Source organism: Opisthorchis viverrini (assembly GCF_000715545.1).
Source record: "Opisthorchis viverrini unplaced genomic scaffold opera_v5_48, whole genome shotgun sequence".
Taxonomy (NCBI): Eukaryota; Metazoa; Platyhelminthes; class Trematoda; order Opisthorchiida; family Opisthorchiidae; genus Opisthorchis; species Opisthorchis viverrini.
The window spans coordinates 2,067,090-2,077,951 of record NW_008751704.1 but is presented as its reverse complement, the minus strand read 5'-3'; the positions used below and the strand labels follow the sequence as shown (position 1 = coordinate 2,077,951).

The window sequence follows — 10,862 nt, the reverse complement described above, 5'->3', positions numbered from 1 at the left end:
GAGCGATGATCGGTCTGCCATTTTCTGGAGTTCATAAAGCCCTTATATACTGTTGACCTGAAAAAACCTAATTACTTTGGATGATACCCCAGAAGAGAGAGATTTATGCGTACGCTTGCATTGCCCACCGTGCATCCATTTCTGTAGAGGACGGTTTAACTATCTGTCCTCCTGATGTCTCACTCGAGGCTGATCACACAACCTTAGTTTTTTAATCAATAACACTTGATTGTTTTATTGTGGTTGGTTGATCCAGTTTGACCGCAGCCAACTGTGGACGTTGGTGGATTCAAGCGTGAGCTTGAATCAGCTTCTTGATCGTGAGGATAGCGATGATCGCGCGCTGCCCCTGGCTTCCGCGAGCGGACAAAACAACCACTTGCCCGGGTAACCCAGCATGTCCGACACTCCAGCTGGCGCTCATACTGAGAACATGTTCAGAGGCAATAGACTGCCAACCTGACGGACACCTCTGATGGAGCATTAACGTACAACGGATCCTTCCTACTCTCAGGGTGAATGGTAGACCACGTCAGTAGCCCACACTAGAAAAAGATGGGTAGCACGGTAAGTTGGCTTACTTTGTAAGGGGTGAACGTGCACTTATTCACCCCACCGGTCTGAATCATTCTTGCTTAGCCCAGTCTTATGGGCTTTGTGTGGTGAACTGCCTGCGACTATAGTTTTCGATGGTGTTACTTCCCCGAAAGACATCCACAACCATATGTGCTCGCGGAAGATAGTAATCCATGGTTTTTTTGGTACGATGCTTTCGCTGTCGAGGATTTAAATCTAATCGAACGATCTTTTGGGTCCCGAATTCTTCCGTTGGGTCACTTGGCCTTGGACGCTTGTCTCTGACGACAATGACACGCGTGATTCTTTCCTATTGCACCTGTGTACTCCGTTGCTCACCATCCCGAAATGCCATTCTTATGTTTCCAGATTATACCTGAGCTATTCTCCGCGTCTACTCCAATTTCATGTTAATAGAACTTAGAAATGGCGCAATGTTTTATGCCGCAGGCAAGGTTGTACATGGATTTGGTCGTGGTTCAAAGCAGTTGGGTATTCCGACAGGTACTTTATCGAACTTTGAGTTTCAGTTCTTTCGTTTGTGTAGCTAATTTGGACGCGTCTGTTGTCGCTCGGCTACCTAGCACAGTTGCCAACGGTATATACTTCGGCTGGGCCCGAGTGGAGGGGTATCCCGTTTGCAAAACAGTGGTGAGTATTGGCTGGAATCCGTTCTTCAGGAATACTACCCGATCAGTCGTAAGTTCAGACCAAAATAGCATTCAATCTCAGATATCTTTAATCAGGAGGCCCATCTAATCGAACGGTTTGATGAGGACTTTTACGATCGGGTGATGCATCTACTCATCCTAAAATATCATCGACCAGAGAAGGATTTCGACAATTTGGGTAGGTTCTTCATTTACAATAGATATTTTATTGGGTGAATCGGACATTTGGATAGTTGTTGTAAACACCAATCACCCGACTACAAGACTACACTGTGAATGACTTTGGACAATCACATCTTGGTTTACTCAATACCGTGCTTAGCGGAATACCGTATTGTTGTTTTGATGAAACAGAACTGGAATCTTATTGCATCGTCAGTGACAGTTCAAACCCATTTCAACGGTAGCTCTATCGCCCCCCCCAAGGCTGATTCGAGTCCTCGTTTGGGCAGTTTGGACTCTCCCCAGTTTCTGAATTACTAATATACCTTCCTGCCTTAAAGGCCATCGAACGTCAGATTTAAAAGCACGTTCACCAGCGCCATTTGAAGACGAATTTTGTGATTTGGCTTTTTAAAACTAATTTGGAAATTGGACTGATTTCAGACGACTGTCCCCTGACTGCATTCAGTAGACAGATGCTCCGGGGGTACAGTGGAATAGTACACCCTGATCTGTCTCTGTTACACTGATTTGGCCAAACTGGTCGGGCTCAGCCATTTGTATAACAACCGTAAGAGCGAGGAAAGTGAGGGTTTGGATAAACACTTGCTTCCAGGGGGGCACTTTTGGTGACACGGAATGTTTTCCGCTACCTTATTTGCTCCATAATACTGATTTGCTCAGGAGGGGAGACCGCTACTAGAAACGTCTAATGTCATGAACCTAGGGTTGCTAATCAACACATTGAATCATTTGATCACATAAAACGTCAGTCACATTAAACGACTGTTGCCGTAGACTAATACATCTCGCTGCACCAGGGAACTTTCAAACTGAACTGAATTTCGCTTGGCTGATAATCCAGCTTGAGGTTTATTTATAGCACGATTCACTGGATTGCGCTCCGGTTGAAGCCCACCACATTGAAGTCAGTGAAGCTGGAAATCGGCAGGTTTACACTCACGTGTGAGTTCGACATACTGCACCTTTCCAAGCGGGATCATTTCCCTGGGAGGGGCTACACTGGGCACTCCCTACTAGTCGTGGTGCGACCACCCTAAAGAGTGACCGAAATTTTCCCCGTAATGATGAGATCTAGTCGGGTCAGAGTTGTTACTTAAACTACGACTACTACTATTTCTGTCTTTTCGAACGTCTTAATTTTATACACAACTTTCAGACGCTTTGGTCGACTGCATTCATGAGGATATTCGCCAGGCGAACCAGTACCTAGACAAACCGGAAGCCACAATCTGGAATCACACAAATTGGTTCGATCTCTACACGGTGCCCAAGTCTCCTATTTAGATTATTCACTATCTGTGCCATAGGCCCATTCTAGTCTTTGTTCATCGATGTCGATATGTCGTCTCTCAGTTTCTTTCCCTCCCCCTTTTATATGGCTGTGGTTATATCACGATTTCAAAGAATGTTGGCAATTGCACTTTCCTGTTTTTATATTTAATGGTGGGATTTGAACCTTATGTCTAATATATTACACGATGATCGGGGTTCCCTTCATCGCCTCATCCCTTCAACGAGGCAACTCGCTAGATGGTCCTGCGGACCAAAACGCGTGAGAAGTATGGGAGTTCTGTTGGTCTTGCATCGTAGCGGTCAACCACTAACTAAGCACCAGAGAGTCAGCTGTGCAGGCTGGTTTTTCTGGTCCAGGGACCTGGAGACAAAAACACAACAGCTTCAGTTTCACGAACCTTACCATATGATTTTAGAAACCGCTCTGAATAGCGATTGGGCGGCTGACCACATATGCAGGACCTATGGTTGTTTTCGGCTGGCCTGGTAAAATGAAGTTAGGTAGTCAGACAGACCAGTTTGGCAAGTTCCCTTACATGTAGTATAAGAAACCAAACTGCAGGAAACAAGTCGACAGCTTGGACGACCGATAAACACGGTGTCAGCCTAAAATGTATCAAGTCCACCCACCCACAACTTCACTATTGTTCCCGGATAGAGAAATAACAAGAGCCTAGTCGGCGAAGTCAGTTTTTGCTCGCTTTTAAGGTGCTTACTGTGGTGAGATTTGGGCTAGCTCAGATCGATACTTTTGAGCTATGGGATGGGAAACGAAATGTCAGATGTGCACGCTCCATGACGTGATCGGAATCAAGTGGTGTGCTCCAGAAGGAATAGCAGTCTTGAATTGTTGCTCCCCACAGGTGACTGATGGTCACGTGGTCCACGGTCGATTTGTAGTTGGTGGCCGCCAGGTTATGCGGTGCGAATGTTTATGTTGAAATTTCGCACTTACCAGAAACAGTTCATGGCCGGCACACANCGATCTCCGTTGTCTGTGCGGCGGATAGCTCTCGATAGAAAGTGTTCTGAGCATCAGAACTGCAGTCCGTTGGGGCATAAGCCGACACTACAAACAGGCATCCCTTTATGCCGAGAGGTATTGAGCTTGATTTAGCTGGATGACCGGCCGTCAATGGACGGCGCAAAAGTAACTGTTCAGTGGTATCCAGTCCGGTAAAGCGCGTTCTGCTCTGGGGCTGAGTGCAACTCCCACCCGATGTATTCCACGAGCCATGGCTTCTGGTTACCGGACACACTGAGGGCGAAATGTGAAAGAGATGAGCTCGTCCTTGACGTTCTGAGGTGCATAACCACGCTTGGTTCTTGTATGCGTGTTTCGGAGACACAGCATACATCAATTTCAATAGGTATAAGGTTTAGGCAAGCATTGACAGTTTGACATAGAGTGCGGACGATAAAAGCCCCTATATATATGAAGGATTCCGTGGGTTTAGAAGGGTGTCATCTTTATTTATTTTTAATAGGCAGCGAGAAGCATAAGGCTCTTCAGTCAACTGACAGCGACGGGAAGGGGTTCGGTAGGGACATCGGTGAACACCGAACTGCGCAAGCAAATATTTCTCGGTTACCCAGGGTGAGGAAGGGGGTATGGTTGAGGTACCGCACCTTGTGCCTTTGAGTCAAAGTCTGTCCACAAGGCAGTGGAAGAAAGTAGGGTTTTCTTTGGGGACCCTACCCGGAGCCGATGATTCAATATTCTGACCTCCTCGGTTGCAGGGGGTTGGCCTAACCCGAGTTCTGATCTCCTCGGTTGCAGGGGGTTGGCCTAACCTGAGAACGCTGGGAATAAGGCATTACTGCCTCATTCTTGATTCAGATGTGCACAGCAGATACCTTTTGAGCAGCACAGTTGTGCACAGCAGATACCTTTTGAGCAGCACTGGACTCTTCGGTGACGTCCGTGTGATTACAAAGGCAATAAGACTGCAAACTGTTGCAGCGCAATTACTGGTGACGTGATACGCGTAACACAAGGGCACGTTATACAACACGTGGCGTGTTGTTAGTGTACTGTGGCTGACGCAGACACTGCGAGCGGAATTGATGCGCGTTAGGCTCCCCATGACAACTCGGAAAGTCAGTGATATCCGGAAACAGTGAAACACCTAGCAAGGTGGACTGCATAAGACAGGGGAATGTTGGAGTTCAAGGCTTCCTAGTCGAAGATGTTTTTTTATTTCATTGTTTGTTAATGGATGCAGACCGTCAGCTGACTATTGGTAAACGGTTGTAGAGGGGTCAGACATGCCCAACTGAGACCCAATAAAGAATGAAGAAATCCGGTGGTTTCAAGCCTGCCGTATTCGCAGCAATTACTGCTGGACACTTTAGGAATTTTACAAGGTTTATCTGCCCGCTTACAGACCGGAGTCACACTCTCCAACTTTTCAATCCGACGAGGCCCGTGTATACGTGAATGGCAAAGTTTTCACAACCGGATTTCTGGCCAGATGTGGGCCGCATCGTTACGTGCCCGTCTCGTTCTAAACATAGGACTAAGTGGACTGTTTGAGCAAGTGCTTTGACGTCAAATTTATTGGATCTATTTGTCTTCACGGGAAGTGTGAGCGATAGGTAATGTTGGTGTTGATTCTCACTGGTATCACCTATAGCTGCCGCAACACCAAATAAATCCAAGTTTGGTTTCAGGAGGGCTTGGTTGGGTGGATTTTGACTGGTTAACGTTTCGCCTTTGACACAAGAGCTTCATCAGGTCAGATGAGCGAGTCACCAACTTGACATACGAAGAACCAATCAGTAAAGCCCCTTCAGATAAGCACACTCGACCAGTGTTGAATGTCGGGACAAGGGTGTTGTCGGTTAGTGGGTTGCCCAAATGGGTTTTTGATTGGCTATGGTTCCTTGATCTTCCGGGTCAAGACGCTTCAAATGAGAACAGAGCGCGAGTAAATTTTGTCAGTCTGTGTGGGTTTGTAACATTGACGACAGTTCAGTTGGGGTTGGCATGTGAGAATTGAGCTACTTGATGACTACTATTCCTGATAACCGCACCTCACGTGTCCTTATGGAAAGCCAACGGACACTGGGGCAATTTTGAAATACTGGTCTGCCCATCCGAGTTCGGTATTCGCTAGTATCGCCTCATCAATCTTTAGGCGTGTAAGGGTCCCGTGCACAGAATAAGCTGATCGGATAGCGGGCCAAATTGAAGTAAAGAACAAACTTCGGGTACCCAGGTAGTTTGATTAGGGGTGTTGGTGCCGGTAGCGGAACCCACTCAACGGAATGGGAATGGACTGTTGTGACGGCACGCAAATCAGGGAAATCGGAAGCTATTCGAAGGATTCTAAACACAACAATATCTACCAGTGAAACCCATGGTGAACCTGAAGTAGAAGACGAAGGAATCAAAGCTTATCGGAACCAGTTCGACAGTCCACGACCGGTTTCGCCCTTCTTGGGGCTCATCAGGTAGGCGCAGTCTCCGGGTTTCCGTCAAACTTATGTTCTACTTGAAACTAAATTGCAGGAACTAAGCGAAATACACTATTTTGCAAACATTTGGTTTTGCGAGAGACTCACCTGGAACCCAGCTGAATCTCTCCTTTGTAATGTTTCCAGGCAACCGAATGTTCATTTGTAAATGAGTGTATTTCGCTGATTTCATGCAATTTGGATTCAAGTAGAACATAAGGTCGACGGAACCTCGGGGACCGCCTACCTGATGAACCCTTTAGAAGGGAGAGACTGTCGAAGAATTTTCAGCTACCTTATTAGTAGTGCACTACGAATAAACACATCGCGACATCTCGAATATCGTAGCAACTGAAATATGAGGCGGTCTGGTGCAGCACATTCAGTTGCCTGAAGTTATCACAAACGAAAGGTTCAGCTGGGTTCCAGATGAGCCTCTCACAAAACCAAATTTGCAAATGGTACAAAGTTAAAGCTCTCCCAACCAGTCAACGCAAGTTTTTGGTAACTGCACTAACCGAGAAGAGCCGTTGATTGATAATGAACACTGATCTAGTGCGCTAATATGAAGACGTCTTACTGATTGTTTCTCCGTCTTGGCCCGATGAAGCTTTTGTGTCAAAAGTGAAACGTTGCTCAAGCAAAAACTACCGACTGTTTGCCAAGCCCTTCTGGAGCTTCCGCTATTTCACTTACCGTGCCCTTTCTGAAGGGGTAATGTCTGCTAGAAGCAGTCGCTCCTTTTGACATTGTCAGTTAACAGAATGTCATCTGGTTTCATGGTGACATCCACTACTTTGTTGGAAACTCATATGAATTCTTGATGTAAGTACTAGATTTTCCGATGAGCAGTTTTACAATACATCCGCCCAGCTCATGGACCGGGGTATGTGTTTAGTTTACTAGCGGTCTCACCGGGACACCTGGTTTATGGTAGGCCGTGAAGCCGTGGTTGGAGTCTCCTTTTGGAGTGCAGTCGATACCAGTTATCTTGCCTCAAGTGGTTTATCACGAATCGCGAATACTTGCCAACCTCAGCTTCACTCCTATTCGTGAAAGACGCACTATTCCCACTGTTCATCTGCTGGCAAGAAACCTCAGATAGATCTTGGTTGACCTGTAGATAATCGCTCTTGTTCATGACAACAGTGGTCTTGCGCCTATCCACCTTTACAAACCAAGTTTCGCAAAAGCGGTCGCCAACGGCAACTGAAACGTCAGATTACAACAACCTATTCCGGTACTCAGTGTTTTGACTTTATAAGTGAAAAAACTTCACTTTTCGGTTTCAACTACTAATCTTCCCAATTCGTTCACACCCTAACTTTACTTGCACAAGATATTCGACAGTCAGCACTTTGGTTACCCCATGTTTGAAGTGAATAGTGTTGGGTATATCATTCAGACCACAAGTTTTTATCTGTCTCCGTTTGACGCTGTGCTCTCAAGTTTCGAAAACATCCTTCAATATAGATCTTGGCTGAATTTACCGATTGATCGATTCTGACATGGTATGCATAATGCAAATGAAGCGGTAATCTCGCAAGCTCACACTGATATGCCACGTATGAGCGAATCACCAGATTAACTCCTCCTGCTCCTTGTTCACATGTTTTTGTTGCGTATTCAGGGTTGCCACCGTAATCTCGTGCATCGAAAGTTGTTTCACAATACGTCCCGTTTTTTAATAAAGTTTAGTTAGCTAGTTTATTAGACCGGGTATCACTTCAACCCAAAAAGGGAGACGAATTCCTATTTCGTACGAACGTAATTTTCTCGTACGGTCGGAAAACCTCTTTTATATGTGGCGTTCTTTAAGGGAATCAACAACATTGCACATCTACAGTTCGTCCGGTTAGTAGTAGTTTGAGCATTTCCATTGTCCGGCTGAAATTCGCAAATCTGTCCGCACTCGATAAAAAAGGCATCACATATGCGCAGAGCAAAATAGTCCAGTTGAATGACTGACCGACCTCACTAATGACGTCTAAATTGAGATATTGGAAAATCTAATAAACCAGAGGACTAGTTAAGTTTTTCATCACACTGCTGCGATCGGTGAGAACACACAAACTTTGACCAACAGAAGATAGATACTATTCGAAACCTAATTCAGAATCTTCAAGTACCAAGAAAATGCAGCGGACAGACAAGCCAGAACAGAATCCCAGAAGACAGTTCCTCATGTCAGCTATAGTTAAGCTGTATTTTGGCATTTCACATTAAAGTCTCTCTAATTATTCTTTAGGAGTTTGTAGACGTCAGTTTTCTGACACTAATCCTGTGTCAGGAGCACTTACAAGCTCAATTTCGGTGAGACAAAATATTCAAGACATCGCGAACTTGCCACCGTAGCGTATTCTACTGGTACACCATCCGGCTGAGATCGGAGATTGGCTAGTCCATAGCTTTCCGCAAAGGAAAAGAAAGCCGTTGGAAATGAGGTGATCCGTGTGAGTTGGTAAACGTAGTATGTGACTGTATCTAACGCGTTATTCGTCTCCTCCATTGAAGCACACACCCAGAGCGAGGAGGCGAAATCAAAACTCGTGTCAAAATCACTCACTATTATACAAAGTCGCCAATAAGACTGCTTCAGTTGATGGACTGAGGTGGATCAGTTCCCACAGGATTGCCCTTCTTGAGCTTATCCGGAGGCGTCAACCCCGAGATTCCCTCAACCTTACGTTCTACTTGAAAAAGGATATCACAAACGGAGAATTTAGCTAGGTTACAAGTGAGTCTTCCACAAAAAGCAATTTGGTGTACGAGTGAGAACATTTGTCAAATTTGATGCCATTCTGGGTTCAAGTAGAAACTCGGGGGCTGCACCCACCTGATTGGCCCCAAGAATGGCAAAACAGGCCATCGGCTGTCAAAAAGTTTTCAGCAAACTTTTGAGTAGTATATTAACTCTATTCAAGTTATTTTATGCTCCCGAACATAGTACCAAATGAAAAATGAGGCGGCTTGGTGCATCACATTCAGTTAAAGAGAAACATCATAAAAAAGACATTTGGCTTTCAGGTGCCTCTTCCATGGGAAATAATTGGGCAATCAGATGAGTAATTTCGTCGAAAAAGCATCAGCTGTTTTCTACGGAGTATTCGAATGCAGACAATGAGTACAACCGGTTAGTTTGAGGAGTGCAAGAGGACAACTCAGTAGTGCAAACACTCCAGAGGCGCAAAGCATAGTCAGGTCACAAAATGTGACAGAGTTTACGTGAAACGTGCCAGAACAATCTTTTCTGCTAATTCACACAAAGAAGCCAAGAAAATCCAAGGCCCACAAACCTGTACGCAGTCCAAGGCTCAAACCTGTGCCATGCCCCAATCACGTGTCTCTTGATTGAAATGGTGACACTGGAATCGATCTGAGTGAAAACAGATTGCGAGTCGTTTGATAGTTCCAGAACTCGATTAGATAAGTGCTGTTTTACCCGCACTTCGAGTTGTCTGTCAGTTCCACCAATATGTGCTTCAACGCAACTGCAGGTGAGTTCATATAAGCAATAATTCATTGACAAAGCTGAGTGTGGTGTTGTGATAGGCGCAATCGCAGGAACGCCGTGCAAGCTACCACTTGTGGCCGGACAACGTGGTTTCGGGATGTTTTATGAAACAAGTAGAGCTCAATATGTTGAGACAAGTCTGTAATGTGAAGATACTCTCGTTTATATGTACTTCTGATACACTGAATAGAGCATCTAGCAGTTGGAATTTCTTACAATTTAATACCTAGGAACAGCAGTTACCGGTCCTGTAATCAATTATTTTCTCGAAAGTTTTACAACCCAACCGTCTGTGGATTATACCAGCTAATTTCCATAGACCAGCTTTCTTATACTGATACCGAGTCCATCGACGTGCCTTTACTGTTTGTGCGCTTACTAGACAATCTGTCTCTTGTCCCATTGAACTGGCAAGCAACTCCAGCACTCACAAACAATGTATCCTATAATATATGACAATGGTTAAGCAGCATTGAGTTCGTTTGCGACATCCCTTCAGATTTAGGAAGGCGTATGATAAATTGGTTGATTGCTTATGGTAACCAGTGCGTTGGACTGTTCTGACTTGAAACTTACCATATCATACTTTATCGTCTACTCAGATTCGACTCGAGCTTGGTCCGGAACTTTCATGAACTTTACCATCTAAAACTATTGATTTTTATATAGTTTACACAAGATTTACGGACCGAAAGTACCAATGTAGGTCATGAGTGATCCACGTTATCGTAAGCTGGTTGGTCAGCATTTTCAAACCTAAAAGCCCCGAGGTGATGGAGTAGTGTTTAAAGAAAACCTACAAATGTACGCTACGTGAAAGTTTCTTGAAAACCTTTCAAAAGCCTGTGACCGGTTTCGTTCTTCTTGGTGCTCATCAAATAGGTGCAGTCCCCGTACTTCCGTCAACTTTATGTTCTGCTTGAACCTTCAGGAAAACATAATGTGATATCTAGCGTCAAATGAAACATGAAGCAACCTTTCTATAACACATTCTGCTGAAGAATAGGATGGACGGGTATTTCAGCTAAGGTGAACTGAGTCACCCGTTGAATCGAAATCGATGTGCGAATGAGTGTATTTTGCGAATACTTTCGAACTTATGCCACACCAGGAGAAAATCAATGTTTCAAATTTCGGCACTACTTACGAACGTTCCTGTAACT

The 10,862-nt window shown here is 44.9% G+C and overlaps 2 protein-coding genes across 2 annotated transcripts in view; one reads left to right on the top strand and one right to left on the bottom strand.

Annotated features, from left to right (window-relative positions):
- Positions 1-983: 983 nt before the first annotated feature.
- On the top strand, positions 984-2,849 carry T265_03407 (hypothetical protein; the record flags this gene model as incomplete). Its single annotated transcript, XM_009167876.1, has 4 exons — positions 984-1,080; positions 1,124-1,275; positions 1,323-1,425; positions 2,590-2,849. 4 exons carry the CDS (start codon positions 984-986, stop codon positions 2,715-2,717), a joined length of 480 nt encoding a protein of 159 aa, XP_009166140.1.
- A 6,949-nt stretch (positions 2,850-9,798) lies between these two features.
- Positions 9,799-10,862, bottom strand: part of T265_13241 (hypothetical protein) — a gene marked incomplete at both ends in the record, with an annotated part of 34,842 nt that continues 33,778 nt past the window's right edge. The window contains one exon of the mRNA XM_009167891.1: positions 9,799-9,838. Coding sequence (XP_009166155.1) covers positions 9,820-9,838 — 19 coding nt within the window. The remainder of the gene's footprint in view (positions 9,839-10,862) is intronic.